General features: G+C 36.1%; 1 protein-coding gene across 1 annotated transcript in view; it reads right to left on the bottom strand.

Moving 5' to 3' along the window:
* RALGAPA1 (Ral GTPase activating protein catalytic subunit alpha 1) overlaps positions 1 to 25,399 on the bottom strand; it is a 189,559-nt gene that overhangs the window by 121,458 nt on the left and 42,702 nt on the right. The window contains exons 5-10 of the mRNA XM_052659453.1: positions 24,853 to 24,896; positions 20,317 to 20,494; positions 18,054 to 18,169; positions 13,322 to 13,460; positions 12,087 to 12,295; positions 10,042 to 10,281 (exon numbers count right to left, since the gene is read on the bottom strand). Of these exons, the coding sequence (XP_052515413.1) occupies positions 10,042 to 10,281; positions 12,087 to 12,295; positions 13,322 to 13,460; positions 18,054 to 18,169; positions 20,317 to 20,494; positions 24,853 to 24,896 (926 nt within the window). The remainder of the gene's footprint in view (positions 1 to 10,041; positions 10,282 to 12,086; positions 12,296 to 13,321; positions 13,461 to 18,053; positions 18,170 to 20,316; positions 20,495 to 24,852; positions 24,897 to 25,399) is intronic.

Genomic DNA, 25,399 nt, shown 5'->3' on the forward strand with positions numbered 1-25,399 from the left:
ATGTACATTTCTATCTTAAAACGTGAGATATAAATGATTCTTAAAGAGCTAAAGTCAAACAACTCATTGTCAGAAAAAACCTTTTGTTTCCAAATAATCTGTAAGTACATTAAGACAAATACTTTTGGTAGATAGATATGGATTTCCAGCCCTCGGAGCAAAGATTTGTTTCAATAGTACTATTTCAGAATGAACATATTCCCTGTAACTGCGCTCCTATAAGTTTAATGTAAATACAACTTTTCATAATAAATCACATTTTTGTAGATTAAAATAAATTTTGATAAAAGATTTTTATTAAAAAAATGACTCTAAAAAGCAATAAAAACACTATGTAACAAGGCAACTTAGCTTTTCACAACATATTGTTTAAAAAGGTACGAGTTTTCTTCTGTCATTTTACACACTTAAAATTTTATAAGCTAAACAATACGGCAAAAATATTTAGAAAGTTTAAAGGAATACTTTACAGTTATCCTTTCCTTTCAGTGTTATCTTAAGTTTAAAAATAACATTTTCCTCAACACAAAAACATCATCACAGAAAAAAAAAACCACAACCCTTTTAAACAATTCATACTTATAAAGCAAGAAAAACACTCAGTCTCACTACTCAAAGTCCTTCCCTTATAATATTTGTGCTTATGTGTTAACATTTTCATTGTATTTTTTTTAACAAATAAAATTGGTATTCAACTTACTTTTCTTTTGTATTTGTTTCATAATGATTATCTATGAATTTCAGCTGTAAAAATCATAAAACCTTTACCTAAAACCTGGTACTTTCTACTCTAGAATTATCTATGAATATATAATAACAATCATGGGGTCAAAAGACTACTTTATCTGACTGAAACTAGCCAATAAAATAATGATGAAAAGTTCATGTGTAATATCAATAGGGTATTTCATGTTGTTTGGTAATCCTTTTATTTATTGCTATTATTGATTCCCTAGAAAACTGCATTACTTGTTACTTTCTTCCATCTAACAAACCCATTCTCAAATTCTCATTCTCATGTTCTGACAGTTTAATGGTCAATGACATAATTCTGATCATCACTGCCTGCTCTAAGACTATTTTACAACTGAAGCAACAGTTCAGATTTCCTTAAAAATATTTAAAGAAAAAAAAAAAGCTCAATCTCTAAAAGTTTTATTCTCAAATACTGAAAAATTTACTTAAAAATCAGCATGAGAAGTCTCTGTATTTTCTGCTCATTTTTGTTTTGAACCTAAAGAGAGAAGTCACTCAGTCGTGTCCGACTCTTTGTTAACCCCATGGACTGTAGCTGACCAGGCTCCTCGGTCCATGGGATTTTCCAGACAAAAATACTGGTGGGTTGCCATTTCCTTCTCCAGGGGATCCTCCCAATCCAGGGATCAAGCCCGGGTCTCCTGCACTGCAGGCGGACTCTTTACATTTGAGCCACCAGGGAAGCCCTTGAACTTAAAACTGCTCTATAAAAATAAAGCTTATTAATTTTAAAAATATTAGACCCAGAGCTACGATTTTCATTATTGCACAAATTATCACACTATATTTCAAGTGGCTGGATGTATCTATTAAAGACAAGAGTGAATACATACCACATTTGTCCTTACAGGCCACCACACTGATTTTGCCTACACACTAAAGGATCTTGAGGAAAGATTGATCTTAGTCATGGATAAAAATCTGATGCGTAAAAACTAGAGGGTCATTTTATACATTTACAATGAAAAATAGCGGTCTCAGACCAGAACGTTCAAATCCATATGAGTGAGTGAAGTTGCTCAGTCGTGTCCGACTCTGCGACCCCATGGACTCTATGTAGCCTACCAAGCTCCTCCATCCATGCGGCTTTCCAAGCAAGAATACTGGAGTGGGTTGCCATTTCCTTCTCCAGGAGATCTTCCTGACCCAGGGATTGAACCCGGGTCTCCCACACTGTAGGCAGACGCCGTACCGTCTGAGCCACCAGGGAAGTCAAATCCATACATTGGCACCTTAATCTTTCTACAAAGAAGTACCACTCACCATCAGATACAAGTATTAATTGATAATAAGGCAATCTGTCATTATAGGCAAGAACATGTGAATCAATACTCAGCAAATTTTCTCTCTACAGGTAGACCTACGAGGTCATCTCCACTTTTATGATTCTATGACCATAAAACTACATCAAAACCAGAAAACTACAGGGAGAAAAAGTCAAAACAACAAGAGATAAAAAATAAGTAAAATATTTAATGGTATCAGCTTAAGGCAACCTGGTACATAGTTTTCTAATAACTGGCTTCACCAATGGGATCTGATTTACTGGTAGCTAAGGCTCTCTTCTTTGGTGAAAAAACACTAACAAAACATGTTAGTCTCTGATTAGTTTTTAAATGGGCTTCCATTATTAACCAACCCAGATTGTGACAAACACAAAAATTTAATTAAATACAGTGAGCATTTAGCAGACCTGGGAATTTTTTGTCTCCTTAGAGCCAAAGAGGTAAGAGACAAACCTCCTTAGAGACAAAGAGGTTCACATTTTGTCTCAGAATACTTAATCTAATGTATGTTAACATGAATAATTGGTTTTCCAAATTAAAAGAAGAGTAGAATTATTTACTTTTTTGTAAATCTCTTTAATGTTTAGCTTAATAGAAGACAGTTGGATTCTCTTATCTGCTTGCTTCCATATTAAATCTGATACAATATCATATGTCAGGTATCCTGGGGACAATTTCACTATAGATTTGTGAGAGAGCAAGAGTGAAAAAGGTTTTGACCTTATGAACCTCAAAGGTTCTGGGGATTTCTCAGGAGCCTCAGGTTATACTTTGCCACCCACTGCCACCCATTTATATATATTTAAAATTACATATAAATAAATCTGTGGTGCTTTTAAAGGCTAAACTCTTTATGTGTCTTATTTACCTCACATCAAAGTACCTGTGGCTCCTCACTGTAGCCTCCAAGTACTAACAACATACAGAACTAAGAATGGGTTTATTTATAAAATAGTGTTGATGTCTAGAGTGTTATTATGCCTATTCTATACTGAACTGAAGGGATATGGAGAATAATTTTATCATTTCAAACAATGTGGGCATTTACGCTTTATAGCTGTACCTTTCTTTTAAAGACACATAACATTAGAGATATCCTCATCTGAGCTAGAACTCACAATCATTAAACTGGCCCTAAAAAAAATTATCACCTATGTAACAAACTGTCTCAAGACTTGGCTTCCAGAAATACATGTTAGCCCACAGGTAGCACTAACAAAGTGCCCAGCACTCAACAGTTACTGAGTTTCTTGATTAATTCACCAAATTTGACAATTCACCAAAATTCACTCAACAAATTCACCATAATTTATTTGGTGCCTAACTCACTGCCAGGCACTATGGCTACAATGATGAATGAGTAAGACAAGTATTTATGGAGGGTAATAAGAAAGATCAAAATTAAACAAACATTAAAAAAATTTCTAAAACTACTCAGGAGAGATACTATGAAGGAGAGTCTAGTTTTCAGAAACATCATTAAAAAGAGGTCCTTACTGAGCACGTGTGTGTGTGTGTGTGCACGTGTGCGTACAACTGCTTCATGGGTGGGCAGGTGAATGGGTGAGGGTTGTCATGGAAGACTTTTCTGGTGTACTCACATTTAAGCTACGATCTTAAAGGCTGAGTAGCCAGGCAAGAAGAGGAGGTGAGAAGGAAAGACAGGAAGGCTGAAGACAGGGAAACAGTTAAGTGTAATGGCTATGAGGATGAAATTATTTGAAAGACAAAGAGATAAGACATTTCTACTAAACTTACCTACAGAGGGACTTGTGCTCTAGCTGGGATTGCTAAGGGCAAAACCATCATATGCCCATATACCTAATAATTAATGAAATATTTCTGTCTATACCACAGTATGAAACATATGAGCCTTCAAATTAAGAAAGAAATTATTACACAGATTCTCCATTGTGCAAACCTATCATCAGTATTAAGCAAGTAAAAATAGCTTTTCTACTACAATCTAATCTTAGAAATTGATTCCTTTCAAAACATTAATGATTCACTGGAGTCACCATCCTAAAATCGATTTTTAAGTTTTGCCTTAAAAACCACTTTTAAAAAGCAGCTGTTACAATAAAAACATCTCAGAGAACTTCAGTTTCCCAGCAGTATTTTAAGAAAGATACCCTAGAATCCACTTGCACAGAATACCTAAGTTGTCACATAAAAAGTATAATATACCTTTTAAATGAATGGCTCAGCTTGTAAGGATATTCTGAGTGTAGAACAAAATGAAAGTATTGATCTAGAGGGGCGAGTAAGCAATGCAACAGGTGGGTGCTGCCTTGGACAGCCTTCAGAGCTTTGCTTTAATGTCCTCTGTGTAGACCCGAGAGACCATATAAACGAGAAACCAATCAAGGGTACATCCTCAAACTAATGGTGAGCTGGGAGAGGAAGAAAAAACTTCACTCCAGAGAAGAGTCAGTGAGGAAACTTGTCTGCTGACTTTGAGTAAGGAATACCAGTCTTCCCTGGTAACTCATATTCACAGGCTGGCTATCACCTAACTTTGAGTGATGCCAAGTGAGAAGTATCATCAGCAAAGAATTGTAATGTAAAGTAAACCAAGGTTGACAGGACTCCTGAATACCTGAGAGAAGCAAGTGCAAACCTCTTCTGGAAGAACACATGCTTCAACCCAGGTTTTAAAGTAATTCTCATAAGATTCCAAAGAAATGTAAGCTCTTAACATAAAAATCCAAACAACCAAATGAGGGTGAATAAACAAGCAAACAAGGCCAGAATAGCAAAAACCTAAGTTACTGGAATTACTGGAATAAGGAATATGAATATTTTAATATGTTTTAATATTAAGGAAGTGAAAATATGAACAAATAAGCCACTGTAAAAAAAATCACTACACACATATTTAAAAACAATCAAATATTAACTTCTAGAAATTAAAATATAAATAGTATCATTAAAAACCCCAAAAGGGGAATTCTATTTCCAAGAGTGTGATACTAGGTAACCATTCATACAACTGAAAAAAAAATGTAATACATTAAAAAAAAAAACAACTTTTATCTTCTTAAATGCACTGATGAGCCAAAATGTAGGGAGAAATATTTGAAAATAAAAACTTTCATGAGGTCCAAACTCAAGAGAGGTTTTAGGTATAGCAATAAAGTGGTTTCATTTTGAGTGGAACCAATTACTCTGGATTTTATGGATCTATAGGGGCAAGGAAGAAAGAATGATAGGAAACCTCCAAAATTGGAGTTCCAAATGAATATATGTCATCAGTGAAATACCCGGCTGTATGAAGCATAAGCTGGAATCAAGATTGCTGGGAGAAATATCAATAACCTCATATACGCAGATGGCACCACCCTTATGGTAGAAAGTCAAGGGGACCTATAAGAGTCTCTTGATGAAGGTGAAAGAGGAGAGTGAAAAAGCTGACTTAAAACTCAACATTCAAAAAATAAAGACGATGGCATCCAGTCCCATCACTTAAAACCACCCCATTAAAAGTCTGCAAGGAAAACTGCCCATACACAGAGGCAAAGTAGATAACAGAGATCTCCTCAGAGACACTGTCACCAAAAGCTAGCCTTAATACAGGTTTACACTTGTACGTTCATATTATCTGGCTGGCTTAAACTTCAGGAGTTCAGTTTAATTTGAGATTGGAAGAGTTTCCTTGCATCTATATGAAGTAAATGCATCTCCTCTCTGGAACAATCAACCTTTAACAAACCAAATCAAGAAACAGTCATAAGTAGCAAAAGTTCAGAATCAAAATTCTGATCACAAAATATTTCAACAGAATATATAGTACCATGAGGAGGAGCATTCAGAAACAAAATATGGCAGACTCAGACCTATAAAGACTTCAGGAATATCAGGAGGATCAATCACTCAATAGAAAATAAAATATAAATATAATAAAAAATTTTGTATCAATACATAAAAAGTAAGGTATCAACTAGAGGCCTAAAATTGACTAAACAGACTGGCCAACTTCCAGAAACAGTTGTAATTAGAAAGCAAGTATCCAGAATGTAGCATGGATAGACAAAGAGATTGAAAATATATATGTGAGATTAGCAGATGTATAAAGCAGGAAGGTTTAACACGTATCTTGAAATGCAAAAAAAGGACAGAGGCAATATTTAAAGAGAGAATGATGGCTGGAAATTTTCCATAACTGTCAAGTTATACTAATCCATAAATACAGTATGCCCAAAGTATCCCCTGAAGAATAAAAGGAAATCTAGACCTGAACAGTGAAAAGTGAAAGTGGAAGTCACTCAGTGGTGTCCAACTCTTTGCGACCCCATGGACTATACAGTCTGTGGAATTCTCCAGGCCAGAATACTGGAGCGGATAGCCTTTCCCTTCTCCAGGGGCTCTTCTCAACCATGGGATCAAACCCAGGTCTCCCACATTGCAGGTGGATTCTTTACCAACTGAGCCACATAGGAAGCCCAAGAATACTGGAGTGGGTAGCCTATCCATTCTCCAGTGGATCTTCCCGATTCAGGAATCGAACTGGAGTCTCCTACATTGCAGGTGATTCTTTACCAACTGAGCTATCAGGGAAGTCCCAAATATCCCACAGTAAAATACAAAATGCCAAATAATTAAAAAAAAAAAAAAAAGGTATTAAAAGCCAGAGAAACACAATTGACCTATAAGGCATCAAGAGCTCAACTGCTGATTGACATGTCAACAGTAACACAGTAAACCAGAAGAGTGGGAAAGTATCTGATATGTACTGGGTGAAAATTACTGTCAGATCTAGAATTTTCTATGCAGTGGAAAAAATATGTGGGCAAAATAAAAGGCATTCTCAGAACAAAAATTTGTAAGTGTTTGACATCCACTAAGCTTACTCCTTGGAAGGAAAGTTATGACCAACCTAGACAGCATATTAAAAAGCAGAGATACTACTTTGCCAACAAAGGTCCGTCTAGTCAAGGCTATGGTTTCTCCTGTGGTCATGTATGGATGTGACAGCTGGACTATAAAGAAAGCTGAGTGCTGATGCTTTTGAACTGTGGTGTTGGAGAAGACTCTTCAGAGTCCCTTGGACTGCAAGGAGATCCAACCAGTCCATCCTAAAGGAGATCAGTCCTGGGTGTTCTTTGGAAGGACTGATGCTAAAGCTGAAACTCCAATACCTTGGCCACCTCATGTGTAGAGTTGACTCATTGGAAAAGACCCTGATGCTGGGAGGGATTGGGGGGCAGGAGGAGAAGGGACGACAGAGGATGAAATGGCTGGATGGCATCACCAACTTGATGGACATGAGTTTGGGTAAACTCTGGGAGTTGGTGATGGACAGGGAGGCCTGGCGTGCTGCGACTCATGGGGTCGCAAAGAGTCGGACATGACTGAGCGACTGAACTGAACTGCAAGTAAATTCTCAATGATGAATTTCAAGCAGAGGAAAGTAATTCTAAATGAAAGATCTGAAAAGGAAGAAATCATAATCAAAAGGAATGATGAATAAAACTAACTGCAAATCAACTGAATACACAGACAATAATGATACGAGTTAAATATATAAACATGCAAAATAGAACTGAATTATTTGTTAATAACAATATATTATTTGGGGAGAAATTAGAATAATAGGGTTCTATTAACCTTGTATTGTTTAGGAAGAGGGTAAAAAAACAATAATTTTATATTTGGAAAGTGAAGTATGTATGTTAAAATTTAGATAGTTATCACTAAAGGAAAAGAAAAAACTTTCAAACCAAGTGATAGCAAGGAGGATACAGAATGAAAAATCATCAATTAAAAAGAAAGCAAAAAGTAAGAGGAATATAAAAAATACAGACATAAGAAAAATAAAAAGAACAAAATGAGATATCAATAAATCCAAACATATCAGTAATTATAATAAATATTCCAGTTGAAATACAAAGATTTTTTAAAATCCAACCATATTTACAAAAGACATATAAAATATAATAAAGAGGACTTAAAATTAAAGAATTAAAAAAATATACATGAGGATAATTCTAATAAAAAGTGGTATTAATGTACTAAAAGTAGACAGACTACTATAGGTAGACTTTAAGCAAATTAAGTTTTCTTTTTTACTACAGATAATTTCTACAGATTAAGAGGTCCATAAACAAAAAGTTTAACTCACCAAGAAGATATAAAATTATAAATATGTATGTACTTATTACAAAGCTTCAAAATATACAAAGGAAAATTTACGGAACTACAAAGAAAAAAATAAGCAAATCACCATCAGAACAAAAGATTTTAATACACCCTTCTCCGTAACTGTGAGGTCAAGCTGACCAAATATTTTAGGTAGGAATACAGAAAAGTTCACCAACACAATAATAAGTTTGATTTAATAAACTTTAAAAATCATGAACTTCATAGAAAAGAATACATTCTCTTCAAACATATAGGACATTTATGAGGACTGACTACATACTAATTACACAAATTATATCCTCTGACCAAAAAGAATCACATTAGAAATCTGTGAGAAAAAAGAAAACTAGAAAAATCTTCTTTGGAAGATGGACACCTAAATAACTCACAGGTCAAAGAAGGTATTAACATGAAAATTAGAAAACATTTAGCAGTGAATAATACACATACAAAGTTTGTAGACTGTAGCTAAAACAGCATTAAGAGGTAAATTAACAGTCTCAAAAATGCTTATATGAAAAAAATGTTGAGCCTAATTAGCTAGGAAAAGAACCATCAAATAAAATCAAGAAAAGTAGAAAGAAATAACAAGGAGCAAAATTAATAAATGAGAAGATGAACATAAAACACAGAGGATCAACAAGGCCAAAAGTTCACTCTTTGCAAAGACTAATAAAACTGACCAATCTCTGGTAAGAATCATCAAGAAAAAACAAACGGAACAAATACTAACAGGAATGACAAGGAAAAACATGAATATAAATGCTCCAGAGATTTAAAAAGATTATAAGAGAATGCATTTAAAAACAAATGTAATGAACAAATCCCTACAAAAACAAACATAGTCAAACTGACTCAAGAACTAGAAAACCTTTATAGTTCTGTAAGCTTTAAATTTTCCCATAAGCAAAGTAGAATCCACTCATACTTGTCAAATATCTTTCCTTTCGCACTTGTCTCATATTCTGTCAACCCAAACCTTAGCGCTGGCAACTCACTGCCAAAGCTGGACAAAATGTTACAACTTGTTTGTTTACCTTAGACTGACAAAGCTAATGCTGCCTCATGCTTTCTTTCACCTATCAACAAACATGTAGGAGATGAAAATCTGTTTTGCCTGGAGAGCTCCCTGGCATGTGAAGACAGTGTAGCATAGAATAAAGAGTACTAACAGAATTTTAGTCCAGGATCTACCACTTACTTGCTGTGAGACTTGAGTGATCCCCTTCAGCTACAAAACTCAATGATGTTTACCTGTAAAAGTTAAGTACCTTTGCTATTAAGAGCAAATGATTAGTTTTCAAAAGGTTTATTTTCCCATAAAATTTCTATGTAACTGAAAATGTGCACTTAGGAATTTTTAACTATCTTTATGTGAAATAGGTTTTATTCTTCTCCCTTCCCTCTTCTTTATTTTATTCCCCAAACAATATATGCCTTAGGCAAATTTAATTTCAGAATGCCTTAGAAGACAAAAACCGAGCCTCCGTGCGGAGGATAAAGACACTCTATTCATAAATCATTTTTTATTAATTTTAGAGTGAAAGATAAATACTTTTAATATAACTTATTAGTAAATTATAGAAAGAAAACTTTCAAACCATAAAATGAGTCACTAAGAAAATTATTCTGGTAACAGAAGAATTATTGGGAGGATAATTATTAAACCAAAGTTATCATACATTAAAAAAATAACTAAAAACATTCAAGGATTAGATGTAGTAAGTTTTAAAAACTAAATATGAACTTTAAAAAACTTTTTCATGAAAAATAAATTCTAAATAGCTAAAAGTCAGTGTATTCAATATTAAACGCAAAAGTTTGTATTACAAATTAAAAATATTGAGAGATATTTTACCTGACGAAATATCTCTGTGACAAAGTTTACATTACTTCTTTTAGAAGAAAAAACTCGGCGAACTATTTCAATGTCTGTGAGATGCTCTTCATCAATACTACAGAGACTAGAAGAGCTAGGTTCTCGCTCCGTGAGAGTGCTTGTGTTGGAATGAGACTGTTCAGGTTCTGTACTTCTATCTGTTTTATCAGCATTATCATTTTTGTTTTCCTCTCTGGATACCAAACTAGCAGCTGCTCTCTAAAAGAAAAACAAAGTGGGAGAATGTCACGATCCTTTAACTCAATATTTTGTCTTCCGATAGCAAATACTGACAAAATTCAAAGCATTCCATAAGTAACTTATAGCATTGTTTAAAATCTAGGAATAGTTTCATTTAGAATACATGCTAAATAATTAAATGGCAATGAAATAATTCAGTATCTAAGTGACATAGTGATACTCACTAAACATCTATTCAATTAAGTTTTTCAGTGTGTTTGCAGCACAAACAAGTTACGAATTAGACTGGGTAAAAGAATAATGCCAATGGAGTCAGCTTGATCTTCAATAACAAATACCTTAAAACTGGACTATTTACTGTCTTAAAAGTGTGAAGTCATCTCTATTTTACCATAAACAAAGATTATGCAAGCAAAAACTTCTTTAAAAAACCAAAGGAACAGGAAAAAAAATGACAGTAGAAATGAAACTAACATAAAATATAAATTAGAAAACTCTACATTCTAATAACTTTAACAATTTTCACCATGACTGAAGATGATGGCTGAACTTAGGGAAAAAGCAAAAGTCTTCAGGCAGTATTAAAGAAATTACTACCATGGTATGATAGGTAGCACTATACAATTGCATGATAATATACTTCTGGTACGTTATTCAATTTTTGGTCTCAGTTCTAGCATCTATAAAATAAAAGGGTTTTAAGTATGTAAATGATCTCAAATATGCCTTCCCAACTAAAAAAAAAAATCTTATTTTTAGTTTATTGAATTCTGGGATCAGAAAGAATAGTTCTGCTTGAGAGTGTCTACATTCAAAAACTCTCTGTAGAGAACCTAGAACAATGTTTCGGGGAAAACACATCACATAATCTACTATAGACAAATAAAAGGCTAGAGGGAATATAAGTAAAATTTTCTGAATGTTAATGAACATACTTTATACCTCCACTTAACTTTTAAAGTACTTAACGAGGTTGTATAAAAAAGCATACACATATTAAATATTTTTAAAATGAGGAAATATGAGAAAAGGAAAATAAAAATAAAAACACTGCAATAAAGACAATTTCAGGAAAAAAAATGCACACTGAGAGGAGGGGCAAGTGAAAAAAGAGGGTAATGGTTTAATTAAAAATACAGAATTTTAAATATTAGTCCTTCCACTGCATAGCTGTGTAACTTTACATCACATTTCTAGAGTCAGTGTTCCTGAAAAAAGAGGACATGACATGGCAACAGGACTTTAAAACAGTACTCTACGAATGGGATTTCCCTGGTGGTTCAGTGGTTAAGAATCTGTCTCCGAACACAGGGAATGTGAGTTTGATGCTTGGTTGGGTAACTAAGATCCCATATGCTACAGAGCAACTACTGAGTCCATGTGCTACAACTAAGACTTAAGGCAATGAAAATAAGTAACTAAATATTTAAAAAGTAAATAAAAAATAAATAGAACTATGAAGGTCATTTAATTGCAAGTTGTTTCCAATTGCAAGAATTAGCACAATTCAAAATATTTTTATTTGTACAATTTAGAATATTTTTAATACTGTACAATTAACATGAAATAAAGAAATAAGCTGAGACTTGTATATGACTGAAATTATCTTCTATACCTTACAACATTACAAACTGCATTTTTCATTAAGAAAACTATTGTTTCTATAATGCTTATTAAAATCTGGATTTACAAAATACATTTATAAAAAGAATGTAGCATTATTATTTGTTTAAAATGTGTTCTACATCTAAGGAACTGAAATCAGTGGACAAATCTCTAAACCCATTTTTAATTTTAACAAGTTTGCTCCGTGTGTGCATTACCTGAATATTTTTTGGCAAGACTTCACCTTCCATCCCAGGAATATGAGGTCCTGTATGCGGCTTTGGCTCCAGCCAGAATGAAACCAGCCAACGAATGACAATAACACGAGCCTTAATGAAAGGCTCCTTTGTACAATAGATTGCCTCATTGGTTTCAGCATCCTTCTTTATCATGACATAATGTGGCTTTGGTCTCATCTGTGGGATATCTACGCAGAGTGAAACAAAAACCAAAATAAGAAAAGAATTATGCTTAGATAAATCTGTGTTTTTAAATATTTTAGGAAACATGATAATATCCTGATTTAAGAAATAGAATTAATAGCTTTTAAAATAATTTGCTAGATATTAGCATGGAATCTAGAAGACTGACACATATACAGCTGATATATGGAAATGTGCAACAATATCACTAAAAAAATCATTAAAAATATTAAGAAACTTCCAGAGCCATTTAAAATTAATGCGAGCTCACTTCAGTTAACTAGGTCTGAGACACATATTTTGATATCATACAAAGTATGAGAATTTTCATAGGAAAATTATTTTTAAAGCAAATATTGTTTTCAATGGTAAAGGTCTGCTATTCTAAATTAAGTCATTTCTACTAGCCTTAATGACTATGCCTAAGCTTGTGAGTTGTCTAAACTTGGCAGAGCTTAGAATAGAAACATCTTTGGGCAAAAAAGACATTTCCACATACAGGCTGTCAGTGGCTTCTATACATGGCAGTGGTCTACTTCTAACCCAGGCTTTGTCCTTGAGGCTATAGCTTCAAGGTTCCGAAAAACATTTTGGCATAGACACTAAATACTGGAACAAGATATGATCAAAATATATGATAATGTAATTATTCATACAGAATTTGAAAGAGAGATACAAAACCAAACCTTTGAGGGACCTTTAAAAAGTTTTACAAAATAGTTTAAAGATGATACCAAACATTAGAATTAAGTTTAATTTGTGATCACAAATATTCCTGGTAGGCTAACTTCTCCAAGAGGTGATACCCAGAAATAAGTTTTTGATAAATCTCTTCATTTGGAGTGAAAATTCTCCACTAATAAAATTGCACCTTCAGTATGACATTCAATATGAATCATGGTACACTATCTCCAATTAATCAATACAAATTAAATGTTGCAAGTTTTCTGCAGGTAATAAATGCTAAACTTCTACTCATGAATGTTTTACTATTACATATAATATTTTAGAAAATTACAAAGATCACTTACCAAGTACAGGATGATATAAACTATTCTCCTTACAGATGTTTGGGAAAATATAAGGCAAATAATATTTCTTAAAATGTGAAAACAGAAATGAAAATCCTTTTTCTTGGTTTTCTTTGTTCTTCCACTCTAAACTTTTTACCTAAAAATAAACAAAAAATTAGAATCATTCCAGGAGGAAAAAAAATACTAGTTGGTAAAAACAAGCTTAAAAACAAAAACAAAAACAAAAAACAAGCTTGTAAGAGGCTACCTAAGCAATAAACTAGACTACAAAGATAAAAAGCTAAATCTGTGTATGTACATATGTTTATGTAAATAGAAAAACTTGTGCCATGCAAATACAATATACAGTTTACCCCTGAACAACCTGGGGGTTGAAGTGCCGATCCTCTGTGCATTTAAAAATTCATTTGTAACGCTGCAGTCAGCCCTTCATATTCATAGATTCAAGCAACAGTGGCTTGTATAGTAGTATAGATCATATTTATTGAAAAATATCTGTGTATATAAGGGGACCTATATTGGTCAAAGGTCAATGATATATATTATCTTTCAAAAATCTTATAATGTGCTCCGGAAAACTGTCAAAGTTGACTTCAAACTCGGCTCTACTACTGACAAAGATGATAGTGTTCTTTCCTCTTTCTCCCTTCCTGAATAATTCAGCCTAAAAGTCAAACAAAACAGGCATACGTGAGAGGGAAGAGTGGAAGGCATGAAAGAGCGTCAGTCAAGTGCAGGCAATCAGAGCCTGACTACAGGAGGCGTCCAGGAAGGGAGTGTAACAGGCAGTTCAGTGGGGACTCAGAGTCTTACAGGGGTGAGGAAAGGATCCATCAAGTGTAGAGCAGAGTAAGCCAGAAGGAGCAGAGCTGTGAAGTAGAGGGTGTGAAAACTCCAGTAGGCTGAGGAAGATATCTAAGTAGGGGGATAATAAAGTGGACCAGAGGGGACCACAGCGAGATACTACTGTACATTAACTTTAGAATGACCAGAACTACAGACTGACCATATCAACTGATGGTGAGTATATGAAGCAACCTTATATAGTCACAAACATAGCTAGTGGAATATAAAAAGGTATAACCACTTGGAAAAAATATACCTACCATACAATCTAGCTATTCCACTACTAGATATTTACCCACGGGAAAAGAAAGTCTGTATTCACACAAAGACTTATTTACCAATAATCATAGTAATTTTATCTGTAATAGCCGAAAACTAGAAACAATTCACTGTACCATCAGTAGATGACTGGATAACAAATCACAGCATATCCATACACTGAAAAGTTACTCAGCAATAAAAAGAACCAAACTATAGATACATACAATAATGAAGATTTTTTAATTATGCTGGAAAAAAAAAAGGCCAGACCAAAAATAGGAGAAAAAAAGAGGTATAATATGATCCCATTTATATGAAAATACAGCAGATGCAAACTACAGTGAAAGTAAATCAGATCGACAGTAGCCTGGGGAACAAGATGATGAAGGGTGGCAGGCAGGTACAGAAGGGAGGATTATTATGGCATCTGAGAATTTTTAGGGGTGACAGATACATTCATTATCTTGATTGTTGCGATGGTCTCAGGAGGGTTTACATGTAATAAAATTCATCAAAATGTACTTTTCAAACATTACAGTTTACTGTATGTCAAATGTATCTCAATAAACCAGTAAAACAATTTTAAAAATTTACATGAAGTACAAAAGACATTTAAAAAATAAAAACTGGTAATACAGTAACGGTAACTACTCACTACAAAACACAACTATATATCATAGTTGGTTATTCTAAATACTATACACTAATTACTTAAGCCCCAAACACCAAAATGAGATATGTATTATTTTTTTGTCTCTACTTTAGGCACACAGAGGTTAAGTAATTTACCAAAAATCATACTATCAGTAAGATGCAGAGTCAGGATTCAAACCCTGGCCATCTTGTTCAGGGTGCAAATTAACTTCATAATGTTTGTTTGAGAGACACAGGGAATTTTTGTGTTCAGAACAATTAAAAGAAATGTGTATATGCTAAAAAAGTGTTTTGATCAATCAGGATATGCACATTTCATATATGAAGACAAACAGGTTAACTTACATAATATAGGTACCTAAAATTTTTAAAAGTACAAGTAGGTTTAAGTAAAATAACATCCCTCCACCCTCTAAGGGCATCCTTACTCCACCTCCTCAATTGCTGCTTCTAGTCAGATTGATCCCTAAATCAAACCATCTTTCATTTAAAATGCCACAGCTGCTAACTATAAACAAAAGACTAAAAAGTAAACACAACTGGCTCACATAAGGTATATACACATAAAGTTCAGATTCTGCTCAGTTCAGTCCCTCAGTCATGTCTGATTCTTTGCGAGCTCATGGACTGCAGCACACCAGGCCTCCCTCTCCATTACCAACTCCCGGTACTCAAACTCATGTCCAGTGCGTTGGTGATGCCATCCAACCATCTCATCCTGTTGTCCCCCTCTCCTCCTGCCTTCAATCTTTCCCAGTATCAGGGTCTTTTCAAAAAGAGTCAGTGTTTTGCATCAGGTGGCCAAACTATCGGAGTTTCAGCTTCAGCATTAGTCCTTCCAACGAACATTCAAGACTGATTTCCTTCAGATGTATTGGCTGGATCTCCTTGCTGTCCAAGGAACTCTCACGACTCTTCTCCAACACCACAGTTCAAAGGCATCAATTCCTGGGTGCTCAGCTTTCTTTACAGTGCAACTCTCACATCCATACATGAAAACTGGAAAAACTATAGCTTTGACTAGACGGACCTTTGTTGACAAAGTAACATCTCTGCTTTTTAATAACCTGTCTAGGTTGGTCATAACTTTCCTTCCAAGGAGTGTCTTTTAATTTCATGGCTGCAGTCACCAGCTCCAGTGATTTCGGAGCCCCTAAAAATAGTCTCTCACTGTTTCCCCACTTATTTGCCATGAAGTGATGGGACTGGATGCCATGATCTCTTAGTTTTCTGAATGTTGAGTTTTAAGCAAGCTTTTTCACTCTCCTCTTTCACTTTCATCAAGAGGCTCTTTAGTTCTTCTTCATTTTCTGCCATAAGGGTGGTCATCTGCATATCTGAGGTTATTGATATTTCTCCCGGCAATCTTGATTCCAGCTTGTGCTTCATCCAGCCCAGCATTTTGCATGATGTACTTACTCTGCATATAAGTTAAATGAGCAGGGTGACAATACACAGCCCTGATATATTCCTCTCCCGATTTGGAACCAGTCTGTTGTTCCATGTCCAATTCTAACTGTTGCTTCTTGACCTGCATACAGATTTGTCAGGAGGCAGGTGAGGTGGTCTGGTATTCCCGTCTCTTGAATTTTCCAGTTTGTTGTGATCCACACAGTCAAAGGCTTCGGCCTAGTCAATAAAGCAGAAATAGATGTGTTTCTGGAACTCTCTTGTTTTTTCAATGATCCAGCCAATGTTGGCAATTTGATCTCCGGTTCCTCTGCCTTTTCTAAATCCAGCTTGAACATCTGGAAGTTAACAGTTCACATATTGCTGAAGCCTGGCTTGGAGGATTTTGAGCATTACTTTGCTAGTGTGTGCGGTGAGTGCAATTGTGTGGTAGTCTGAACATTCTTTGGCATTGCCTTTCTTTGGGATTGGAATGAAAACCGACCTATTCCAGTCCTGTGGCCACTACTGAGTCTTCCAAATTTGCTGGCATATTGAGTGTAGCACTTTTAGAGCATCATCTTTCAGGATTTGAAATAGCTCAACTGGAATTCCATCACCTCATTAGCTTTGTTCATAGTGATGCTTCCTAAGGCCCACTTAACTTCACATTCCAGGATGTCTGGCTCTAGATGAGTGATCATACCATTGTGATAATCTGGGTTATGAAGATCTTTTTTGTACAGTTCTTCTGTGTATTCTTGCTACCTCTTAATATTTTCAGCTTCTGTTAGGTCCATACCATTTCTGTCCTTTATCGAGACCATCTTTGCATGAAATGTTCCCTTGGTATCTCTAATTTTCTAGAAGAGATCTCTAGTCTTTCCCATTCTATTGCTTTCCTCTATTTATTTGCACTGATCACCGAAGAAGGCTTTTGTATCTGTCTTTGCTATTCTTTGGAACCCTGCATTTAAACGGGTGTATCTTTACTTTTCTCCTTTGCCTTCACTTCTCTTCTTTTCATAGCTGTTTGTAAGGTCTCCTCAGACAACCATTTTTCCTTTTTGCATTTCTTTTTCTTGGGGATGGTCTTGATCCCTGCCTCCTGTACAATGTCACAAACCTCTATCCATAGTTCTTTGGGCACTCTATCAGATCTAATCCCTTGAATCTATTTGTCATTTCCACTGTATAGTCGTAAGGGATTGGATTCAGGTCATTCCTGAATGGTCTAGTGGTTTTCCCTACTTTCTTCAATTTCAAGTCTGAATTTGGCAATAAGGAGTTCATGATCTGAGTCACAGTCAGCTCCAGGTCTTGTTTTCACTGACACTACAGACATAAAGAGTCTACTATAAAAATTTCTCTCTCCAGCTCCCTTTCTAAGAGGTTCATAATCCCTCTAATGATTTTATTTCAGGAAGAGCATATTAACATGTTTTCAGAAGTAAAAATCTGTTACTCCTCCTTTAGGAAAATAAGCAAGTATGCACTCTTACAGCATAACTGGAACGAGTTGAAAATGAACTACCCACAGGACAGTAAGAAGGGTGATATAGAAGAAGATTACACATACCTGAATTACTATATATTTTAAAAGTGCTTCAAGAAAATAGCTTGTAAGATCTTCTTGTCCTTTATCTCCTGATTGTGGGGGGACAAGTGGAGTGATTTCCTCTATAGTGACTTGAGCTATCCAAAGACAAAAGTTTGGTATAACCACAAATTTAAGAAGATGATAATATGACCCAAATAAAATTTAACTACAAAACGGATAAGCAAAGAATAAGCAAAGCTTGAGAATATTCTAATGACTGAAACTTGAAATAAACCGAAGGTCATATTGACAGCCCATCACAACCACCATCAACTTTAACAATCAACTGTTTCATGAACCCCTGATCAAGGAAATGTGATACAGGGATGGACAGATATTCAGGGATTAAGAGTGAATAACGTCAGCCTGAAAAAGAACTGCTCATGATATTTTCAAATTCAGATTAAGAGTGTACATGACAAAATTCCATAAATATTATAAAAACATATAATACTATGCTTATTCATCAATTAAAGGACAATCTGATTACCCTAGGTAATGTCCACTCTTGTTTAAGGTAGCATTTTATTCAAAGGATGAAATACTATTAATATTTCCCTTCCAGAAAGCAAGAGAAGTTAGAATTTTAGTTCCCTGTTTATAAAAGTCCACTTGTAAAAAAAGAAGAAACTTGCACATTTTTTAAATTTTTAGATATTCAAAAACATTGATTATAACAAAAGCAATTCAAGAAAATCAACCCACAACTAGCTAAATTCTCTTAAATATTTCCCAGGCAACACAATCAGTACCTGGTTTAGCATAAGCAGGTTCCTAAACCTATTTCTAAGTAAATAAAAGGCAAGAAATTAAGCCCAAAGATGATTTTTTTTTAACAGTTCTCTTTGCACAAAGTAAAACATACTTGGACTTCAGTGTACATCAAAATTACCTAAGGATACAAGCTGATACATGACAATTCAAAATTAAATGTAAAAATGGCCTATATTAAACAATAAATAACAGGGGTCTTACAGGCCCTAGTGAGAAAGCCTCTTGCACAGCTAGCTAATTCCTAGAGAGAGAAAACTACAGGCCTGAAAGTTTGCCTTTCAAATACAAACTAAGTATCCAGAGCCCATATCTCTACCACTTCCTCTGTTGGGCTCTTGCACTCAGGGCTGCTGTTGCTAAGTCGCTTCAGTCGTGTCTGACTCTGTGCGACCCCATAGATGGCAGCCCACCAGGCTCCCTCGTCCCTGGGATTCTCCAGGCAAGAACACTGAACTGGGTTGCCATTTCCTTCTCCAATGGGTGAAAGTGGAAAGTGAAAGTGAAGTTGCTCAGTCGTGTCCGACTCTTCGCGACCCCATGGACTGCAGCCTACCAGGCTCCTCCATCCATGGGATTTTCTAGGCAAGAGTACTGGAGTGGGCTGCCATTTCCTTCTCCATACATTCAAGGCTACTAATCCCCTAACCTAATGACCCCTAGGCCTAGGTACCAAATAACCAGATACAACCTCTATGCCCCAGAGCCTGCTATTAATAAAATTATCCAAACTAGCCAGTCTTAGACATGCTCACCCTACTTCACACATTTCTGACTGAGCTCTTGCCCATGATATCCACCCCTACCCTTTAAGCCCCATCCCCGACTGACCCTGGTGTTTCCCTGTGTGACCACCCTCCTTGGTATGGCACAACCACTTCTCCTGGGAACTATGAGTAACAAGCTATTTTTTAACAGCAATCATCTCCTGATCTGTTGGTCTCATTATACCTGGCTGTTAAAATTTTTATTTATTAACATTTTTCTACTGAAGTATAACTGACATACAACATTATACTAGTTTCAGGTGTACATGATTCAACATTTGTATGCACTATAAAAAAATCACACCAGTAAGTATTTACCATCTGTCACCAAAACTACAAAAAAAATTTTTTTCTTGTGGTTAAAAACTTCTAATATTTACTTTCTAAGCAACTTTCAAATTCACAACAATTGTCATCAACTACATCCTGATGACTTATGTTATTTACTTTCTGACTAGAAGTTTGTAACTCTAGATCCCCTTCACCAATGTTGCCCACCCTCAAACCCCTCCCCCTACCCTGCTCAAACCCCCCACCCCCTGACCCGCAACCGCAAATCCTTTTCTTCTGAGTTTTGTTTTATAAATCCCACATTTAAAAACACGGCCTTGGATTAACCAGTTAAAAATGTACAGACATTAAAAAATATATATTAACAAACCACACAAAATTTTTAAAATAATGATGGAAAAGATGAATCTTACTTTCTTGTAGGTTGAGTGGAGGATTAATGAGGTTATCTAAAGTTCGAGGTCCATATTCAGACTGTGGTGCTGAAAATCCAGGGATTAAGCATGAAAACATCCAAAGCTGTTCTTTGCTACAGTTATTCTGAAGAGCTTGCAACCATAATAAGAAAAGCCGAACACCTTCCCGCCTAATCTAAAATGAAATGAAATGAAAAACAGTAGTTTTATTTAAAATGGAAATATTTTCTTCCTTCCATGCAAAAATTCTCTGGAAGATGGTTACAGACTGATACTCTCCAAAGGAGAGGAAGAAAAGGAAGGCAGGCAGGAGAGGGAGACAGAATGATAGCCATGACAATTTACTGACCCCTTAGCACTTATAAATCTAAATTTATGGGTTCTGAACAAATAAACTTGGTCTCTAACTACTTAAGGAGTTCATGATCCGAGCCACAGTCAGCTCCCGGTCTTGTTTTTGCTGACTGTATAGAGCTTCTCCATCTTTGGCTGCAAAGAATATAATCAATCTGATTTCAGTGTCGACCATCTGGTGATGTCCATGTGTAGAGTCTTCTCTTGTGCTGTTGGAAGAGGGTGTTTGCTATAACCAATGTGTTCTCTTGGCAGAACTCTATTAGCCTTTGCCCTGCTTCATTCTGTACTCCAAGACCAAATTTGCCTGTTACTCCAGGTGTTTCTTGACTTCCTACTTTTGCATTCCAGTCCCCTATGATGAAAAGGACATTTTTCTTGGGTGTTAGTTCTAGAAGGTCTTGTAGGTCTTCATAGAACTGTTCAACTTCACCTTCTTCAGCGTTACTGATCGGGGCTTTAAGAGATTTAAGATTTAAGGGACTAGATCTGATACACAGAGTGCCTGATGAACTATGGATGGAGGTGCGTGACACTGTACAGGAGACAGGAAACAAGACCATCCCCAAGAAAAAGAAACGCAAAAAAGCAAAATGGCTGTCTGAGGAGGCTTTACAAATAGCTGTGAAAAGAAGGGAGCGAAAAGTAAAGGAGAAAAGGAAAGGCATACCCATTTGAATGCAGAGTTCTAAAGAATAGCAAGGAGAGAGAAGAAAGCCTTCCACAGCGATCAATACAAAGAAATAAAGGAAAACAACAGAATGGCAAAGACTAGAGAGCTCTTCAAGAAAATTAGAGATACCAAGGGAACATTTCATGCAAAGATGGGCTCGATAAAGGACAGAAATGGTACGGACCTAACAGAAGCAGAATCTATTAAGAAGAGGTGGCAAGAATACACAGAAGAACTTTACAAAAAAGATCTTCACGACCCAGATAATCACGATGGTGTGATCACTGACCTAGAGTCAGACATCCTGGAATGTGAAGTTAAGTGGGCCTTCGGAAGCATCACGACAAACAAAGCTAGTGGAGGTGATGGAATTCCAGTTGAGCTGTTTCAAATCCTGAAAGATGATGCTGTGAGAGTGCTGCTCTCAAGATGCCAGCAAACTTGGAAAACTCGGCAGTGGCCACAGGACTGGAAAAGGTCAGTTTTCATTCCAATCCCAAAGAAAGGTAATGCCAAAGAATGCTCAAACTACCGCACAATTGCACTCACCTCACACGCTAGTAAAGTAATGCTTAAAATCCTCCAACCCAGGCTTCAGCAATATGTGAACTGTGAACTTCCAGATGTTCAAGCTGGTTTTAGAAAAGGCAGAGGAACCAGAGATCAAATTGCCAACATCTGCTGGATCATCAAAAAAGCAAGAGAGTTCCAGAAAAAGATCTATTTCTGCTTTATTGACTATGCCAAAGCCTTTGACTGTGTGGATCACAATCAACTGTGGAGAATTCTGAAAGAGATGGGAATACCAGACCACCTGACCTGCCTCTTGAGAAACCTATATGCAGGTCAGGAAACAACAGTTAGAACTGGACATGGAACAACAGACTGGTTCCAAATAGGAAAAGAAGAACGTCAAGGCTGTATATTGTCATCCTGCTTATTTAACTTATATGCAGAGTACATCATGAGAAACACTGGGCTGGAGGAAGCACAAGCTGGAATCAAGATTGCCAGGAGAAATATCAATAACCTCAGATATGCAGATGACACCACCCTTATGGCAGAAAATGAAGAAGAACTAAAGAGCCTCTTGATGAAAGTGAAAGAGGAGAGCGAAAAAGTTGGCTTCAAGCTCAAGATTCAGAAAACGAAGATCATGGCATCCGGTCCCATCACTTCATGGGAAATAAATGAGGAAATAGTGGAAACAATGGCAGACTTGATTTTCCTGGGCTCCAAAAGCACTGCAGAAGGTGACTGTAGCCATGAAATCAAAAGACGCTTACTCCTTGGAAAAAAAGTTATGACCAACCTAGACAGCATATTCAAAAGCAGAGACATTACTTTGCCAACAAAGGTCCATCTAGTCAAGGCTATGGTTTTTCCAGTGGTCATGTATGGATGTGAGAGTTGGACTATAAAGAATGCTGAAGAATTGTCGCTTTTGAACTGTGGTGTTGGAGAAGACTCTTGAGAGTCCCTTGGACTACAAGGAAATCCAACTAATCCACCCTTAAGGAGATCAGTCCTGGGTGTTCATTGGAAGGACTGATGTTGAAGCTGAAACTCCAATACTTTGGCCACCTGATGTGAAGAGCTGACTCACTGGAAAAGAGCCTGATGCTGGCAAAGATTGAGGGCTGGAGGAGAAGGGGACGACAGAGGGTAAGATGGTTGGATGGCATCACTGACTCGATGGACATGGGTTTGGGTAGACTCTGGGAGTTGGTGATGGACAGGGAGGCCTGGTGTGCTGCAGTTTATGGGGTCACAAAGAGTTGGACATGACTGAATGACTGAACTGAACTACTTAAAGCTATCAGGTAATTTTTACACTATAACTTTCACTTATAAAAAATCAGAATCATTTCCTTCTTGTTTACTTCCATTCTTCCCAACATTGCCACTCTAATCCAAGAAGAAAGGAGAGAGGGCAATGACCACTCCTTGGTATAACTATTAACTGCTAAACGGGGGAATGGTCATGGGGATCCAGATTCACTGCTAACTCTTTGCTCTTGTCCTTTAAAGGCTTATCAGCCTGAAATTATCTCATTTTATTTACTTCTAAACGGCAAATTTGGCCTATTACTGTATTTTTAAGCAACTAGAACAATGCCCAATACACAGAAAATAAATATTTAAACTGAAGAACGCTCTTTCAGGACGACAAAAGGAGAAAACAAAGCAAACTCCAAATCTCCAAGCAAAACACAAAGTTCTTCACTAACCTAACCTCACTGATAGCTTCAGATATTCCTCTATCACAGCTTTGTACAGAACTGAGCTTCCCAGGTGGTGCTAGTGGTAAAGAACCCAGCTGCCAATGCAGGAGATGTAACAGAATCAAGGTTCAATCCCTGGGTTGGAAAAATCCCCTTGAGAAGGGTATGGCAACCCACTCTTGTATTCTTGCCTGGAGAATCCTGGGCAGAGGAGCCTGGCAGGCTACAGTCCACAGGGTAGCACAGAGTTGGACAAGACTGAAGCAACTTAGCACACATGGATGGTTTGTAAACAGCCACTGCCAAAGCTAGGCATATGTTGCCACCCTCTCAGCTTATCCTGTTGTACTACAAACCCAAGCTTTGACACCAAAAGTACCTACAATGAGACTTTTATCCAACTTACAGCAAGATGCTTTTGGACTGAGAAGCTTTTCTAACCACAGCACAATGGGATAATAAAAAAGAAAAAAAAATAATAATAAACAAACCATTTTTAACAGATGTACTACTTCCCCTCTACATCTCACGATAGCTATGGTAAAATGAAGAATTATTTGTTGAATAGCTTAATAATTTGTATCTTCTGGGGACCACAGGGCAAAGCACAGTTATCCCCCAGTATCTATGAGGTATTGCTTCCAGGACCTCCCCTACCATGGATACCAAAATCAGCATATGCTCAAGTCCGATATACAAAATGATATGGATGTAGAACCCGTGGACATCAAGAGCTGACTGTGTTTCTGCCAAATGAGTCAAATGCAGTGGTAAATCTACAACAAGTTTTCAATAGCACGGTCAACCTCATGCATACTGACCATGCTGCTATTTTTTAAGTGATTTCACTTCAATCAAGAGAACTGAAGATAATTCATATTTATTTAGGAAAACAATGATGCAGGCAAGTGGAGCAGCTGACTTATGCTTTCTCAGTTTTAAAGAAAAACAACAAACCCACAGAAATGGGGCTTTCCTGGTGGCTCAGTGGTAAAGAAACCACGTGCCAATCCAGGACACCTGGGTTCAATTTCTGTCCAGAAAGATCCCACATGCCACAGAGCAACTAGGCCTGTGTGCCACAACTGCCGAGCCTGTACTCGACAGCCTGGGAGCCACAAGAAAAGCCACCGCAATGAGAAGCCAGGACTCAACTGGAGAGCAGCCCTTGCTTGCCACAACTAGAGAAAAGCCTGTGCAGCGACGAAGACCCAGCACAGCTGAAAACAATTAATTCAAATAATTTTTTAAATATAAAAAAGAAATATAATTGCATTATACCTTCAAGGAGTTTCCTGTGTGTAATAGTTTCTTTAAAATCAATCCTGAAAAGAAAACATGATTTTAAACATTCATATCTTATTCATTTCTAAATGTTAAGAGTTATCAGTAAGACTTGAAAACACTTTAAAAACAAGTCCTTGGTCACCTCCAAATTGTTCTTGGTGACCTTAACATCCCTCTGGCCATAGTCTTGGGAAGAGGGCATATAAAAAGTCACCATTTTAACACATGGTTTACTGGAATTAAATATGATTTATCCTATTAAAACAAACAATAAAACCAAAATTGCATTTAAGGCAACAATATGTATTTTACTGAACTGAACTGAAGAACAGAAATACTTTCACCATCACTAATACAAATAAAAACCAATGTAGAAAATTATATAGTTAATCAAATAAACACCTAAAACTGTAGTATTTCTTAACAAACGTTTCCCCTGTACTACTTTTTCTTTTCAAAATACTCGAAGTATTCAAAATAATTTTTCTTGCAATTATACAGTATTTCAAACCTATAATAAAATAATGAAATAATATTCACA

The sequence above is a fragment of the Budorcas taxicolor genome, chromosome 21, assembly GCF_023091745.1.
Source record: "Budorcas taxicolor isolate Tak-1 chromosome 21, Takin1.1, whole genome shotgun sequence".
In the NCBI taxonomy this organism is placed as follows: Eukaryota; Metazoa; Chordata; class Mammalia; order Artiodactyla; family Bovidae; genus Budorcas; species Budorcas taxicolor.